The sequence below is a fragment of the Monomorium pharaonis genome, unplaced genomic scaffold (assembly GCF_013373865.1).
Source record: "Monomorium pharaonis isolate MP-MQ-018 unplaced genomic scaffold, ASM1337386v2 scaffold_577, whole genome shotgun sequence".
NCBI classification, from domain to species: Eukaryota; Metazoa; Arthropoda; class Insecta; order Hymenoptera; family Formicidae; genus Monomorium; species Monomorium pharaonis.
In genome coordinates, this window is record NW_023415887.1 from 1 (window position 1) to 17,156 (window position 17,156).

General features: G+C 31.3%; 3 protein-coding genes across 5 annotated transcripts; 1 reads left to right on the plus strand and 2 right to left on the minus strand.

The window, feature by feature from the left end:
- Window positions 1–5,213: 5,213 nt before the first annotated feature.
- LOC118644232 (ADP-ribosylation factor-like protein 8B-A) lies at window positions 5,214–8,204 on the minus strand. The gene is made up of 3 exons (XM_036295014.1): window positions 7,922–8,204; window positions 6,915–7,231; window positions 5,214–6,841 (listed from the first exon to the last, which is right to left on the minus strand). Exons 1-3 carry the CDS (start codon window positions 8,042–8,044, stop codon window positions 6,721–6,723), a joined length of 561 nt encoding a protein of 186 aa, XP_036150907.1. The 5' UTR covers window positions 8,045–8,204; the 3' UTR covers window positions 5,214–6,720.
- Window positions 8,205–9,246: 1,042 nt separating this feature from the next.
- On the plus strand, window positions 9,247–15,127 carry LOC105830750 (twinfilin). 3 transcript variants are annotated; one of them, XM_012670282.3, is made up of 6 exons: window positions 9,247–9,373; window positions 9,480–9,700; window positions 9,835–9,912; window positions 10,050–10,709; window positions 10,781–10,899; window positions 11,409–11,626. In XM_012670282.3, exons 2-6 carry the CDS (start codon window positions 9,676–9,678, stop codon window positions 11,571–11,573), a joined length of 1,047 nt encoding a protein of 348 aa, XP_012525736.1. In that variant the 5' UTR covers window positions 9,247–9,373; window positions 9,480–9,675; the 3' UTR covers window positions 11,574–11,626. The 3 variants fall into 3 exon arrangements, with proteins under 3 accessions (XP_012525736.1, XP_036150908.1, XP_036150909.1); XM_036295015.1 differs by lacking the exon at window positions 11,409–11,626 and adding an exon at window positions 14,716–15,127 and having other exon boundaries at window positions 9,257–9,373; XM_036295016.1 differs by lacking the exons at window positions 9,247–9,373; window positions 11,409–11,626 and adding an exon at window positions 14,716–15,127 and having other exon boundaries at window positions 9,476–9,700.
- A 510-nt stretch (window positions 15,128–15,637) lies between these two features.
- LOC118648662 (RPII140-upstream gene protein-like) lies at window positions 15,638–16,887 on the minus strand. Its single transcript, XM_036295017.1, is given in 5 exon segments — window positions 15,638–15,802; window positions 15,969–16,217; window positions 16,275–16,368; window positions 16,371–16,528; window positions 16,629–16,887. Coding segments are annotated over 5 exon segments (789 nt in total). The 5' UTR covers window positions 16,781–16,887; the 3' UTR covers window positions 15,638–15,666.
- Between the last annotated feature and the right edge of the window lie 269 nt (window positions 16,888–17,156).

A 17,156-nucleotide genomic window follows, 5' to 3' on the forward strand; every position in this document is an offset into this window, starting at 1 on the left:
TATAAAATATTATGTAATAATAAAATGTGCACGAATTTTAAATATGCCAAAAGAATTCAGTCATTATATAGAAATATTTTTGAGAAACGAGAAAGTATTAATCTAGACAATTGATTCGTATTTAAAATGTATGTGTGTGTGCGTGTGCGTGCGTGCGTGCGCGAGCGCGCGTGTGTGTGTGTGGGAGGGGGGGCGTGTTGTGTGCGCGCGGCGCGCGTACGCGCGTAAAATTAATTTGATATGTTAGTGTTTTTCTCCGTATTAAACGTTCGCAAATTTTAGCTATCAGAGATAAAGCATTGACAGCACATACGGAAGTGCCAGCACATATCGTCGCATGCTATTATCTGATGCTAGACCAATCATGTCCTTTAACTTCAGCCAGCTCTGCCGAAGATGAAAACTTAATTGGATGTACGCCCGCTTTGCGCCGCCGAAGACAAAGTGAAAAATAGTGACAGACGCTAGTCAGCTGAATCTGCAGTTCCAAAGACCACAACATAGAGCAAGACCGCAATCGGAAGTATTACCAAGACTTTCTCCGAGGGTAGTACCTTCGCATCTTTTACGGGAACCTGGTAAAAAGTCCGAAGAGAGCAGTGAAAAGTGATTCTAACAGCAGTGGACCGCCAAAATCTTCTCGTCAACCACCACCACCACCTGCATCGTTACCACCTCACATAGCAGAAAATAATGCTAGGTAAATATACTTACAAATGTGTCTGACTTGTATAAATAGTTTATAGTTGGACATTTAATATTTCTTTAATTTTATACATGCCACTATATGTAAAATTAACTAAAACTATTATATATCAAGAATATAATCTCTCTTCTGTGATTGTAGATATCAATTTTTATAATTATAGATGCCGCCGTTATTGGCCCATACCAGACGCACCGGTTGCTAGTAGAGAATCGTGAGGTTTGATATTCAAAATGACAAATAGCCTCAGTTTATGTTAGGATTGAGAAATTTTTACTGCTCAACCATGTGAGAATGTGATATTTGGGGCACCGAAAACACGCAATTCTTTTGTCGATAATACACGTATAATCGAATATATAAAAATTTTAGTAAAGATGCATATCTATATATCTGCAGAGATAGAACATAGCTATTCATTTCTTAACGCGCGAAGATATAAACTATCTAAACGCGTATTCTCTCAAATAATTTGCAGCTTTAATTAACTATTCTTTAAATTCTTTTTAAAATGTTTTTCTTATTATTTTTGGGGCATGTGCTCAATAATTTTTAGTAAATTGAAAATAAAGATGTATATGATATTACTTTCAGTGTACAAGCAGTACAATAATCTAGTGATAGTAGAGATGGTCGCTTTTTAAGATATATTATTTTCTTTATAACAGTTGTCACATTTATGTTATAAACTTGTTAATTCAGTATCTTTAAATTTATACACACGTATGGTATTATATATATATCTTTTTGCATATCTGTTCGATTTCCATAATTTGATTTATGCACATGATATTTTTTATGTCCATCTATGTGTTACCAGAACTTATGCTTTTATTAAATCTAGTAGTTTTCTTTACATGGAAATATCGAATGCACTTAGCTGTAATTTATCTATATTATATAATACAAATATCCTGTATAGAAGAGCAGATTTTGTAAGATTTATAATTTTCTTAGTAATAACTGTACAAAAAATATAAACATATTTTGTTATAATTATAAATTATTACAACTACTGTTGTACACTGAAACATATTTTATTTGTTGAATAGTAATACGAATATTTTAATGAAAGTAATGAGTGCTCGATAATTTATTAATTAAAATTATACTCTCCGATTTATGAGCGTGCTTTAAATTATTAGTATTTAGAATTGCTATCTTGCAATGAGCATAAATCACGTAATAATAAAATAAAATCGAGTTTCGTGGATGGTATAAAAAAGTATGGATAATTAGATATGATTTAGCACTGCAAGAAAAAAATGGGTTTAACAAAATGGCTTTAGAATAATTATAAAATTCGGGCCAGATGTACTAGTCTCCTTATTATAGCCCATTATTAAAGTGAGCAAAATGCAATTTTTTCATGTATACAAGATATCTCAAACTATCTGAAGTCTTTTTAAAACAGATTTTGTGGCCAGTTAGGAATCGATTTTTTTTTAACAAAAAGATGTAAAAGAAAATAATTAATTTATTACAACTTCTCAATTTGTTTGAATTACTTATTTTTTTAACTGACTTAAAATTTCACCAAAATGTGTGAAATTAGTGAAGTTTTTTTCCCCTGTACAACTTTATGTTTAATTAATAATTGAAAATTATTGATGTTACAATATTTTCATTACCATATTTATTTATTAACTAAAGGTTGATTATAAACTGACTCAAGAATTTTTCATTAAAAAAATTCTTAATACTTTTGAGATATTCTATAAATGTGTATGTGGTGTGTGGGTGTGCGCGTGTACACACATATATGTTCTCAGCTTCCTTGTACTATCTTTCATCTACAGATCTTTGGAACAATTTGAAATTAAAAAGCAATTTTATTCTCTCGAACTGTAAATAATTAAAAATTCAGGGATTTTGTCCAATTAGCTTCAAGGGTGTAAATATATATGTATACTATATATATATATATTAAATATATAGTAAAATAATAAATTTAAATTTAAAAGACTTAAAATAGTTAAGATTATTAAATTATAGTAATTATATCAATTTTTTTCTTAGAAATTTATACACACATACACACGATTTTATATAAATTGCATTTATTATTTTTATTATTAAAAATATTTAAAATTAAATGTGTGTGGTGTGCATGTGCGCGCATGTGTGTGTGTGTGTGTGTGGTGTGTGTGTGTGTGTGTGTGTGTGTGTGTGTGTGTGTGTGTGTGTGTTAAACAGTCATGAAATTTTTTTTAGAAAGATACATCCTAAATTTATCAGGAAATCTATAGATGAAAGAATATGCAGAGAATTTGAGAAACTGTGTCTAAGAGTATATATGCTTACATGCGTGTAGCGAATTGAAGGGACGTATATGCGTGTGAGAAACATTTGTAATAGGAACTTTTAAATAATATTTATACCGAACGTTGTACTAAATACAGGTTCCTTTAATCAATTATGTAGCATATAATAAATACATATATTACACACATACGCGCGCGCGCACACGCGCGCGCGCGCCCACACACCTTCATATAATATATGTATATATATATGCACATATATTTCAAGACGCGATATAGAATGCCATAACTATGAAAAGAAAGATGTCGGATGAGACATAATCGTGACAGATATTTAAACATTTCTCATGCACATAATATGACAAAAAATTGAGCACGGATGCTTTGCGAGTTTCTTATATAACGAATCTTGAATGAAGTCTAGTGATGCATAAAACTAGTCATAGTAAAATAATCCGTAATCTGCTATTGTTAATCCAATTTTAAATATAGAGTCATGTCACCTTGTATAAAATAAAAAGATTATTCTGTGCAATGATTATAATAAGATCAAGAGTGGCAAGTGTTCTCCAATATTGGCGAAAAGTGGAGATAACGTAATTCTTGTAACGTTGATTTTCGGATACCAAAATGTTAATCTTTCTCGAAATTTTTATCGTAGAAGAATCGACAGCCCAAGGTTTATGAAGCTATTTGACCATTTTCGTCAATTCTATACATTATATGGACATCTAATATAATCATTTAATTTATAATTAAATTAACAAGTTTTTAATCGTTTTGTTCGACGGAACATAACGCGCAACAAGGGAGATTGTATTAATTATTGTATTAATAGAAAGTTTATCATAGACTTATTATTGCTTATTAATATGGCAATATCTTTTCTTCGTGTAAATGTATACGAAGTGCGGATACACGACGTAGATTAAATAGACATAAAAGGATCAAAATCAGTGAATTTGGGATATTATTAATGATAGCGTTATTACATAAGAAATACGAAGAATGTATCTTTTCATACGAGTATGACATAGACTTGTAATTGTAAAGTATTATTCGGCTACATGTATAATTGGATTTATAGTTCAATTTCCCCCCCCCCCCCTTAAGAAGAATGAATAGGAGAGAAAAGGATATCTTCTTTCTGAATTTATGTAAATAAATGGCATATATGCATATATATGTAGATATAGCTTATGAGATAAATGCATATGTACATATATGCATATAGGAAAATATATGTATTTTATGGACATTCAGATGTAAAAACAATGATTAAACAAAAAATTGGATATTCAAAAAATTTGAGAGATTAACTCATTAAAGCCCATGCTTTCCTGCAATCTTTAAACTCTTATCTTTATTGCTGAATAAAGCAATATACTCTTTAGCATGGGAACTTAAAAACTGTAATAATTAAAATTATAATTGAACTTAATGAGTTAATTTAAAATCGAATTATAATCAATATAAAGATAGTAATAATGCTGAACATCACTGAACATCATTTGAAGAATAAATGCTTCAAAACAGTCTTTCTCTTTGTGAAAATTATAAGTTCTTAATTATTGTAACAATTTTCGACGTTAAGTATCGTTATAATTATCAAATTCTAATAAAGTCTACTTGAAATTGAAAAATAAAACTTTAGCTGTTTAACCACGAATTTCGAAATACCATGAAATTGTTCGAATTTTGATCGCTTTACTCCTTTGAGATTTTCAGTAAAAGAATGATTTCAAATTAGTAAAAAAAAGTGTATTATTAAAATATTTTCTGGTCATGCAGAATATTCTGTATATGAAAATTTCCACATAAATTATAATAAACGGTATTCTTAATTGAATTTGATAGCCAAAAGTGCAATCTTCAAATTCTATAAAGAATATTCTATTGTCACATTTATCGAATTTTTTATGTATCACACGCGCGCATATTTTTTTTATCTTAACAATGTTTCGTATAAAATTATCCAGAGTTCAGTATAGTCTACTATACTTGACTTTTGGACCTTAACCATAAATGTAACTGTATGTATGTGCATATTTTCTGTCCCTGAAAGATGGAAACGTATCATTCCATCCATAATTCTATATTATAACATGCATTATAAAATAGACATACGTACGATAGTCGTTTCTATCTTTATCATGTACATGTATCTGCAAATCGTTGACGAGACCTTGATGACACGATCTTTTCTGCGGTAATATGTAATTGATTTTTTGTGGACAATTTAATACATATTATTGTGACCACTTTATTAAAAGAGTGAGTCATGTACAGTTAATAAATATAACGAAATTTGGCTGTAACATCGCTAGAAAATGAAATACTATACTGGTATATAAGCGCAGTTCAATTTAGCTGAAACTTTATTTCAGCATTTTGAACTTAGGAAAAAGCTCTTCCTTTCCCTATATGGTACTCTTATAAAATTTTTTTTGTAACTCTTTTATGTCTATCTTTTTTGCAAAATGCGTACTTCGAATTAGGTATAAATAAATATCGAAGTGTTTAAATACACATGGTACATAAAGCAATTCATCTCTGACATATTTTGTAATTGTGTCACAAAGTGCAGCTAAACAGACCGAGTTACTTAGAAACATTAACTCATTTTGTTATCGGCAATTTGAGCAGGTAACCATAGGAAAGTGAATTAAAAGAAATTCCAGCGTATTATATAAAACTTTATATATAGATAGAAATAAATAAAATTTATAGAATAAATAACGAAAAATGTGCGAGCGTTTAAATTTTACCGTATCGCTGCAAAGTAAATAAATTTATCTATTCTATTGCAATCCAGTCTTTTAGACATCTGTAGTACTTCTTGCAATGTTTTTAAGTTGTTTTTAACATTGTTTTTGTATTTATTCCATTACTGTCATCAAGTCATTAATCGCTTTATTGTATTTGAAACATGTGATAAATACATTTGTCCCGTTATACTTTTTTAAATGTAATTTTATACAAACGCACAAGAGTAGCATTTGATTGAGAATTACCACTCTCTTGAATTAAGAAGAAACAAAGGCGATATTTGCAATATGTCATTTTTATTTGTTATTAAAGTTTTCTGGTGTGTGTGTGTGTGTGTGTGTGTGTGTGTGTGTGTGTGTGTGTGCGCGTGCGTGTGTGTGCGCGCGCGCGCGCGCGTGTATATGTACATACATATACACTATAGTAGATTAATTGATACTGATATCTTTGCGCGTGTGTATTCCGTAATAGCTACAATTTTCTCTAATTTATACATGAAACGTTTGGTATCTTTCGAGGGTACAAGATGAAATCAGAATATCGACATCTAGACTATAATATCACAATAATTAACTGCGATTATGTTGGTATTGTTTCAGCTTTACACAATAGCGGCAATCATAGAAAATACAGAGATACTAATTATATTTAATTGTTATCAAGTATTGGAATATATTCTTGGACTTATCTAAAACGAAAATATAAAAAATTGTTCCTTATTACTAATGTGCTCGCAGGAAGTGAGTGCCTTATGGTATAATTCACACGAGCATATTCTTGGCATATAAGCACAATTTTTTTTAATTTTATCATGGCATTTGCACCATTCAACTTAGATCAGCTAAAGCTCAAGTAGTTTTCTACAATAATGACTTGGTTTTGAACAAAAGTTGCTCAATGCGCTCGTTTCACAATTGATCCCAATACTGTTATCAGTATCAAAGACTCACCGATACTAACAAATGGGATATTTTAAATATATTAACGAACTCCACCTTTTGAATGCGCTATGAGCCACTGTAACGTAATATCAATATTGTCTTTTTCTTTACACGAAATACTGTAGCAACAGATTTCACGGTCCTGAATCGCAGATAAATTCCTAGAAGATATATTATCATCGATATACATAACCATATATCTACAAAATATTACAGCTAAGCATTATAACTCACATTCGTTCTATGAGCCCATTCTCATCCAGTGCATGAGGCAAATCCCTTTTATTACCCAGAACCAACACTGGTATCCCAGACAATTGTGGTTTATCCAACAAATTATGTAATTCGTTGCGGCTTGCCTCGATCTTCTCCGAATCGGCTGCATCTACCATGTAAACTATGGCGTTGACTCCTCTACAATATCTCTCCCACATAGATCTAAACCTTGGTTGACCGCCAATGTCCCATACTTTTATAGTGACATTGCCTTTGGTAATTTTACGCATGTTAAAGCCTACAGTCGGTATCATATCTTCGCTAAATTGTCCCGACTAAATATATAAAAAAGAATTATCTTTGTTAATTTGTCTATATTTAAAGACATATATATATATATATTTATTATATATATATATATATATATATATATATATATATATATATAAAACTATCATTCATAATTCTGACAATACATGGATTACGATTTTTATAATTCAACTTGACTGATTGCAATAAAATTACAAAATAATTATGTTAAAATTTGACACAAATTTATTTTTTAATTTATCGATTCGTATAAAATCAAGAAAAAATATAAGTTGTATGCAGAAATAATTCAAGGTTTTACTATACGTTCGTGATATACTAACAATCTGATATTCGTTTAAAAAAAATGGAAAGAAAGCCGAGAGAGAAAAGAGAAAGCGGGAAAGAAAAGACGAGAAATAAACGGCGATACTTGAATGACCGTCACAGTCGGTTGTGATTACGTATCGAATCGACAATTCTAGGTATGTTAAATGATTTGACATATAAGGGCGTATACTAGAACGGTGTACATTAACAGCGATGGAGTTATTTCGAAGGGGTTATTGGAATCTAACCAAGCATATTGCGAGTTTTGCAACACGCAGAGTATTGCAAATTCTTTCACGAGTCTCGTGTTTCACGTTGACACCTGATCGTCGTGGATGAGGATAACGCGCACGCGAGATAAATAGAGAGTTCCATGACTCACATACCGCTATGACATTCACAAAGGTAGTCTTTCCACTGTATTGCAGACCGACAAGAGTGAGTTCCATCTCTTCCTTCCAGAAAAGGGACTTGAACCAGTCCAAGATCCGATTGATGAGGGCCAACATATTGAGTCCTGTGCGGCCAAATCCAGCTCCGTCGCGAGGTTAAAGTCAAAACTCTTTCAAAATATACAGCCACTCGTACTTTTTGACGTATAGATCTCGCTGCATCCGCCGATTCGCCGTTAAGATACGTCAGACGGTCAGACCAATGTTCCCAGATGGAGAGACCATCAGACCAATTCCACGCGTGCGCAATAACGTGAGCATTAGCAGACGCGTGTCAAACTGTCAGACGACTGTCAGCAACAATGGGTGCTTTCCATTGAAGTTCCAAATAGCGATTTTTCCGAATAGCGACTTGTCCAAATTTTAATTTTGATTTTTTGCGAAAGATAATTAAATATGCAAACAAAATAAAAAAACATGTAAAAATTAGCAAACGACTAGCAATCAAATAGCATTTTCCAAATTATTGAAAGTGTAGGTTTTGGTCTGTTCTTTCTAGCTGCACTGTTGCACTGGTGCAATAAGTTAGAATGAGAAAAATATACTTGTCTTACTTTAACTTAATTATTGCACCAGTGCAACAGTGCAGCTAGAAAGAACAGACCTTTTGTTTTTTATTCCTGCACTGCTGTACTAGTGCAATAAGTTAGGGCCACCGCACAAACTCTTCCATAACGCGTTACGTTACGTTAAGTACTCCATACGAACCTAAGTTGTACTTAAAATTTAACTTAAATCAACGCACAAAGAAATCCTTAAAGCGGGTCACACACACTTTCCGTAGAACGTAACAGTAAGGTTTTGACCAATCACGTACTTGATTTAGTCGCTTACTGTTACGGTCGTCCAATCCAACATGTCGAAACCTTACTGTTACGTTCTACGGAAAGTGTGTGTAACCAGCTTAACGTAAGTTCTTAAGTTCTTACGTTAAAGATTTCTTTGTGCGTTGATTTAAGTTAAATTTTAAGTACAACTTAGGTTCGTATGGAGTACTTAACGTAACGTAACGCGTTATGGAAGAGTTTGTGCGGTAGCCCTTAGAATGAAAAAAATATATTTGTCTTATTTTAACTTATTGCACCAGTGCAGCAGTGCAGGCATAAAAAACAAACCTTGTTAGTACGACAGCTGAATTCATACCGGTCATTATTGGGTCTCATTTGAACGATACACCGCTTTGACTATATAAGGCCTATTTTTACCAATGTAGATTAACTTTAATCTTGGATTAAGTTACTCTTTATCTCTTTCTAATTTTTGGACCTAGAATGAGATAACAAGTAAATTAAACCAAGATTAAAATTAATCTACGTTGGTAGAAATAAACCTAAGTAAGATGCACCGTAGATTTATTAAGCTTTGTACACACGTGATACGTAAACGGTAAGTAGATCAACCAATCACAATCGAATGTTTCCCTTGATCTAATCTACTTTCTCAAGAATGCAAGATTGCAATTGGTCAATTCGCTCATCGTTTATCGTTGAAGAGCTTTCGGGTGTTCCTGGCTTAACACTTGGCAATCGAGAGTATTCGAGTGGTTCCTCTTGGAAAAACTTTGGCAGATAGGAAAATATAATTCTTGGACGTAATCGACGTATTCTGATTCGGAAATCCAACAGGGATTTCTCAAGAAGAAGAAGAAAACGTATTCTGACGCGGTGACAGGGGCTTCTTGTGAAAGAATGTCGCATCAAACAGGAATCAAAGGTAATTATATGAGTTTTTCACGTACAACGTGGTGCAGTGCCGTGGCGAAGATTAATTGTAGCGAATCGATAAGGGTCTTTTCAACCTGTAATTGTCAATCTTTTGATAACGTCGTAATGATTAATTTGTTTTAGCTAATGATGCATTGAAAAAATTGTTTGCGAAATGCCGTGACGGAAAAATACGAGTACTAAAGATTTCGATAGAGAATGGTAAGTTCAGGATGATAATAAACAATTTTTTTGTCGAACCTTATAACAGTATGCGTTTGTTGCTACTATAAGATTTGGAGATCAAAGCACAGAGGAATGATATCTTTGATTCTATATAGTCTCACATTCTTTTTCAGAGGAATTGACTCCAGCAACTAGTTTGAAGCCAATTAACAAATGGCAAGATGATTATGATAAAATGATCAAACCACTGATTGTGGAGAATCAGCCAGCATATATCCTTTATAGATTGGACACAAAATCATCAGATTCTGGCTACGATTGGTTATTTATATCCTGGTCTCCCGATACAGCACCAGTGCGACAGAAAATGCTTTACGCTTCTACTAAGGCTACACTGAAGCAGGAATTTGGTACAGCATCAATAAAAGAAGAATTACATGGGACTGTTCCAGAAGATATTACATTAGATGGCTATTACAAGCACAAGAGAAATGATACAGCACCTGTACCCTTGACAACAGCAGAGGAAGAATTAGCTGAATTGAAAAAGACTACTGCGACTACTGACTATAGCATTGAAACGAGACATCAGACATTGAGTGGCGTGGCTTTCCCAGTAACAGATGAAGCTAAGCAAGCCATTACCGAATTGGGTAAAGGAATTCATGAATACATCCAATTGAAAATTGAATTGGAAGAAGAAAAGATACATTTAGTCACAGCTTGCGATGTTTCATTGGATAAATTACCTACTAAAGTTCCATCTGATGCTGCTAGATATCATCTTTATAATTTCAAACATACTCATGAAGGTGATTACACAGAAAGCATAGGTAAGCGATAAGTAATGTATCACTATTTTGCGTGCCCTAATAAAAGATAATTTTTTAATTTCTCTTTTCAGTTTTTATATATAGCATGCCAGGATATAGTTGCAGTATTAAAGAAAGAATGTTATATTCCTCGTGTAAAGCACCTCTACTTGACCTAATCCATTCTTTAGGAGTAACCATAACAAAAAAGGTTAGTGGTAGTTTTATTATTTTAATAATTCACTACTTCGACTTGACTCTGATCCATTTTATGTAAATATTTCTCTTTATTAGTATTGTTTTAAGTTTGAGAGTTATATATTTCAATCAAATGGATTTTAAATAACAAAAGTTTAAAAATTTGATTAACATCATAAGTATGTGATCTATTAATTTAAAACAAATTTTACATTATATTTAATTTATAATTTGTTTGTAGTATTCCTAAAATGAAAATTTATACATATATTTCCTTTTATACCATGTTATTGCTTTGTAACAATAATAATAATTGCAATTGTAATGTTCTGTAACATATATGTAATATATATTACAGTTCTGTAATATATATGTGACTATTGCTCTTCTAAGTTATCTAATGTAGTAGAAGACATGTTACTACATATATTATTTATTGTCTTCTACTACTAAAAAGTATTTTTTTATATGTATACACATGTATAACTGCCATCTCTGTATTATATAACTGCGATCCCCTAGTTGGAAGTAAATAGTGGAGAGGAATTGGCAGATAAGTTGGAAGATCCTCCAAGCATAAAAGACACAGCTGCAATAACTCCTGCAACTCCGTCAACACCTTGTGCCCTCACTCAATCCATACCAGAGAAAAAATCAAAACAGAAACGATCTTGTGTCTTAAGCTAAAACTGGCTTAAAACATTTGTCTCTGCCTCTCATTATTATTGCTTTTTGCTAATTGAAGTATTTGTGATGTTCGTGCATCAAATATTTTTCTTCACGAATTCCAGAATTGTGATAATATGTTATTGACATAGGATGTCATTTAAAATAACGGATTTCTAATGTTTCATGTTAGAGCAAATTATCTAGTTTTATATATATATATATATATATATATATATATATATATATATGTTACGAATTAATTTACAAGTAGCAGAAAATGTAATGCATCATGCAAAAGAAAATTAATCTGTGTTGTTTATCAGCATTTAGAATTAATTTATCAAAGTGATACGTAAATCTAAGTAGCAAAACAGAGTAGACCAGAGGGTGTATTTTTCTAAATTTTAAAAGCAAAATCGTGTGGAAGGCTTTCTGCAAGATGTTATTATATCTATTAATGATTAATGTGACATGCCTATGATACTGACAACTCCATATAATTCATGTTGTTCACATGTACTATATAAAATTATTCATGAATTATATGAAGAATTGAGTGTTGAGATGGAGTTAGATTATTTTGTTTGACATTGAAAGCCAAGCCTGATTTTTTACGTTTAGTATTATGTGATAACAATTGTGCGAAACATGTATGTAATTGCATACAGAGCCTAAAACATTCTGTTCATAGAGTTCATAGAGCATAGTTCCTCTTCATTCCAATAACTATATATATATATATTCTTTAGCTGACACCATGGGATCCAGCTGACTCTAGCTTTTACCTTCAATTTACTCTCCCTTGTTCAAGAATTGTGCTTGTGGTGCTATTTATTATTAGTTCGAAGAACCTTCAACCCTCTTGAACACAGAGAGTAATCTCAATAGTGTCAGTCTAGCTGTAGCAACCTAACAAAGCGGAATGGTGTCCACAGAGACCTCAGTGTACCAGCAACGATCACCAACAAACTTTTTTTCAAAGTATAGCATCTCGAGAGGCTTTAAGTAAATTTTTAGCTCTTAATATGAAACAATGAAAAATTTATGAATTTTTAAATTAGTCATTTTCGTCTTTTTGCATTCTTAAATTTTTTTCCATTGTTCAAAATTATATTTTACTAAAATAAACTCCGAAATCTTCTAAAATAATATGTAAAGACTATTTCACTTTTTTTCAAGTAATAAAAATCAATAGCTATTTTTGCACATTTTAGTGCTTGGGATCTGAAAGACTCCAGGGTGCCAGTTATATGATTCTAGTGAAGTGTTTCAGCTAAGGGATGTGTGTGTGTGTGTGTGTGTGTGTGGTGCGTGCGTGTGTGTGGTGCGTGCGTGTGTGTGTGTGTGTGTGTAACAATATTCCTATACGTAAAATATATTTTTCTAGAAAAAATATATATATTATATTAAGTACTGAATTAGTTCCTAGTCTTATAAAGGTGATACGCGTCTTTTTAAGTACTTTTATATAGTAAAATTTGAAGGCTTGGCTTTTAAACTCATTCAAATTATAATAACAGGACTTGATAATGTAATATTTTTTATATTAATCTGTGGTAACTTGCATATACATATGTGATGAGTAGAGAGTTAGAAAAAATTCCATTTTTGTGCTCTAGATAGATAGATAGATAGAAGGAAAGAAAGAAAGCTAAAGCCATTTTTACCTAACTTCTCTATATATTTTCAATATGATAATAATGTAGTAGGCAAGTGATAAATATGTAAACGCCACATTAATGTGGATATATTTTTTTCGCACATTATCTCAGCTACAAGATAGTGATAACACTAGTTACTTTACATATAAAATTTTATATAAATGTTCTGCTATTGTAAATGCTACAAAATATTAGATTCTACAAATACGTGTATGCTGTAAGACTGATTTGGTGAGTTCTATCAGCTGTTAATACATGTTAAATAACACATTTGCAATCATTAAACAAATCTTATTTAATCATTATCCTTACATTGAAATCTGAACATGTTATTCAAGATATATTGAAATTATTATATAATATATTAATTACTAATTTATTATTTATAAATGATAAAATGTATTATCTCTGATTTCTTAAATATTTAGTAAGCAAACATGTAATTTACAGCAGATAGGACTACAATTTGATAACCAGCTACAAAATATATGAGAGACATTCTATTTTTTGTCATCTGTATTTTTTTAACACTTGTAGCTTTTTATAAACTTTTTAAATGTTTTAATCTAAGATACGCGTGCGGAAAAACGATTAATAAAACAGCTGGGTCTATACTTGTGCTGTGAAAATAATTCGTGAGCCGAATTCTTGTATTCTTTCCTTTCAAGCATAGTCAATATTGTTTACATTATGGTTTTTATATGATCTTAAAGAAATTTTATATATAATCCTAATATTATCTCCTGTATTTTTAATGAATTATTTAACTAGTCCAGATTAATAGATGTCCAAAGCAGTAGAGGAAAGAGAACAGTTTTTGACCCACATATACATTTGCATAAATGTATTTAAATTAATTCTTGTATTATACTGAAAATTAATTAAACATATGTAAATATTTTATTTTAAAAAAATTGTGACCCATAATGTTGCCTAGTATGTTTTTATTTAAATGTCATATTAAAGGCCTATTCTGTAACTCTTTAATTTTGTTTTAACTCAGAACTTTTTCATTATATCTAGAAATTCATTGAAATGAAAAGAAAAATGTATATCTTGCCAATATTGAATATACTGGAAATAATAAAGTATTATGCGACTTAAACTCACAATTTTGGTGTTTTTTTTAAATATCCAGTATTATGTATATTTATACTAAGTATTTTATAATATATAGTTTATAACGTAATTAAGGATCGCTTGGGTATGTATATTGCTATATTGCTAAAGATGACTTGCCGATATGCTCCTTAATGGGTATGTAATTATTTTTTAAGATTTGAAGGCATGTTTTGTTACAACTTACAGAATAGGCCTGCTATGTGATCTAGTCTTATATCAATATATAACTCATCTTTTTATTGTTTTTTTTTTCTATTTTCTACAGTGATAAATCTCACATATAACAATATTCATGCTTCTGTTGATATGTATTATTTTTAATTTTCAATTATATTAATACATTATATATAATTTTTCTTTACAATTTAATTGTGTAGCTTGAAATAGCTGCTGGAGAGGAACTTACCGAAGAATTTTTTCAAGAGGAGTTACATCCAAAAATCAGTTTACATCAGCCGAAATTCGCTAAACCCAAAGGCCCACCAAACAGAGGTGCTAAGCGTATAACCAAGATTCAAGAGTTAGCATCTTCCAGACAAGAAAATTAAAAAAAAAAACATTACGAGGTCACGAATAACGTCAAAATAAAACCAAGGCGGGGGAGTAACTTTTCAATATATTTTTGTGCACTTTTATTACGAAATATACATGAATCTTATCTTTCATTTTAATTATGAAAAAGAGATTAATTAAAGATATTTATTTGGCCTATTCTGTAAATATACACATATATACTTGAAGTAATTATTTATTTTGTTTGATTGTTAGATATAAAAGATTCATATCAAACTTTGCATTTATGCTGTGGTTATTGTGTGTGTGTGTGTGTGTGTGTGTGTGTGTGTGTGTGTGTGTATACACAGGGTGTCCCAAACATGTGGGTCAACGCTCGCAAAAAGGTAGAAAGGATGAACATAAAAGTCCACTATTGTCTTGGGTTAGGTCCATCAATAATCGAGGGATTAATTTTTCAAATTATGCGAACGAGAGTGCGCCAAGAGAAGAGCTCGATCCGCTCGAACCATAACATGGAAGAAAAAATCTATCGTGAATGTATAAGCTTTCATTAATTTACTGTTCAAAATTACGATAGAAATTAATTAGATTATTTGCAGATTCCATACGCTACTATCTTGATTATTGGTGGACCTAACCCAAGACAATATTGGACTTTTATGTTTATCTCGATCCCTTCTACTTTTTTACCAGCGTTGACCCACATGTTTTGGGACATCCTGTACATACAATATTCAAAATTTTTTAGCTGGTAAAATGGATAATAAAAATTTAAAACACATCTTTCTATGTACAATATTTATTTATATAGATTATGAGTTTGTTTTTTCTTGGTTTTCAAAATCTTTTCTTTGTTGAATATTCTGCAGTATTATATTTTCATCATACATTTTTTTCATTTCTGGTAATTCAGAATTCATACATTCTTTTATTCTCTCACGTGTTTTACTGGAATTATTAAACATGTATTATTATATATATTGAAACATGTAGTCAGTATAAGTTATACATTTAACAATATAGCATAATATATTTAAATGTACTTAGAATGGAAAGATTCTTATAAGAAATATCAAGTTTAATATTTAAAGCATAAAAAACAAATAATACTTACTTGTCTCTTGACTTTATCCACTCTTGTTGCGCATTTAATACTTCATCTATAGTTATTCCCGATAAGTAAAGCATAAGGATCGACATACTACCACATACCCCACCTAATATACCACCAAGTCCAGTGCCAACAAGTGCTGCTCGAAATCCCAAGTTTATTTTAAATAATAGTCCTGTTACGGAACCACCCAATATATAGTTTTCTATGGCTAGTTTCCCTCGATATGCGGTTGTACAAGTTGTCACAGAACTGTAAAATATTACACTCTGTAATCTTCTTCAACTTTTGGACTAAAAATGTATTTACCTAAAGATAAAACAAAATATTCCAAGTTTTGCTCCCAATCTCGCACCCTTCTTTAGAAAATTTACAGCAATCCTGTGTTGAAGACTTCGTTTGCATCAAAATGACTTGAGAATCTTGTTGCTTCGTTAGTCGTAATGAAATCATCTACTGTATTTCTAGTTGCACCAATACCACCTATAGCTAATCCAATTGCAACACCTGATAACGTTACATTTATGATAGATTGCAATTCTTTTGTATATAAACCACTTTCACTGAAAAATGAAATTATAATAAGAATCCATTGTGTAAAAATGTACGTTTTATATATATTGAAGCAAAAGATTTTATTTAGATGTATAATAAAATACATACTTCAAGAAAAATATTCTTTTTACTCTGTCCCAACCCAATTCATCATCTAGTGGTTTTATTATTTCATTTACAGGCTTATCAAACTGATCAACATTCTTGTAAAATGGGAATATAGATATTAACACTGGACTTTTAGTTAATAAACGTATCATTTTAAGTTTCTAAGTAATTTATTGCTAATTATGTATTGTATAGCATCAGAGAGAAACCTGAGAGCGGCCATCGCAGCCTTTTTCGTGCGACCGAAATGTGGATGTAGTATCAGCGCCAAACGTGAATGTAGAACTATGTACCACATCCACTTTTCGACTTTGTCGATAAAATCGTTCGTTTGATGTGCGTCCGTGCCACAGTCTTGTATACAAGACCGTGGTCCGTGCATGGCCTGTTCTTTGCCACTGCACTGCTGCACTGGTGCAATAAGCTAGAATATAAGACAGAAATATTTTTTCCCATTCTAACTTATTGCACTAGTACAGCAGTGCAGCGACAAAGAACAGTGGTCTGTTCTTTCTAGCTGCACTGTTG

Bases quoted from the DNA above. Each gene is read 5' to 3' on its own strand.
- LOC105830750 (XM_036295015.1), top strand. From the start codon at position 9,676: ATGTCGCATCAAACAGGAATCAAAG. The intron at 9,701-9,834 runs GTAATTATATGA...AATTTGTTTTAG, and splicing joins GCATCAAACAGGAATCAAAG to CTAATGATGCATTGAAAAAA. The intron at 10,710-10,780 runs GTAAGCGATAAG...TTCTCTTTTCAG, and splicing joins TGATTACACAGAAAGCATAG to TTTTTATATATAGCATGCCA.
- LOC118644232 (XM_036295014.1), bottom strand. From the start codon at position 8,044: ATGTTGGCCCTCATCAATCGGATCTTGGACTGGTTCAAGTCCCTTTTC. The intron at 7,232-7,921 runs GTATGTGAGTCA...TTATATATTTAG, and splicing joins CCTTTGTGAATGTCATAGCG to TCGGGACAATTTAGCGAAGA. The intron at 6,842-6,914 runs GTGAGTTATAAT...TATATCTTCTAG, and splicing joins AATGGGCTCATAGAACGAAT to GAATTTATCTGCGATTCAGG.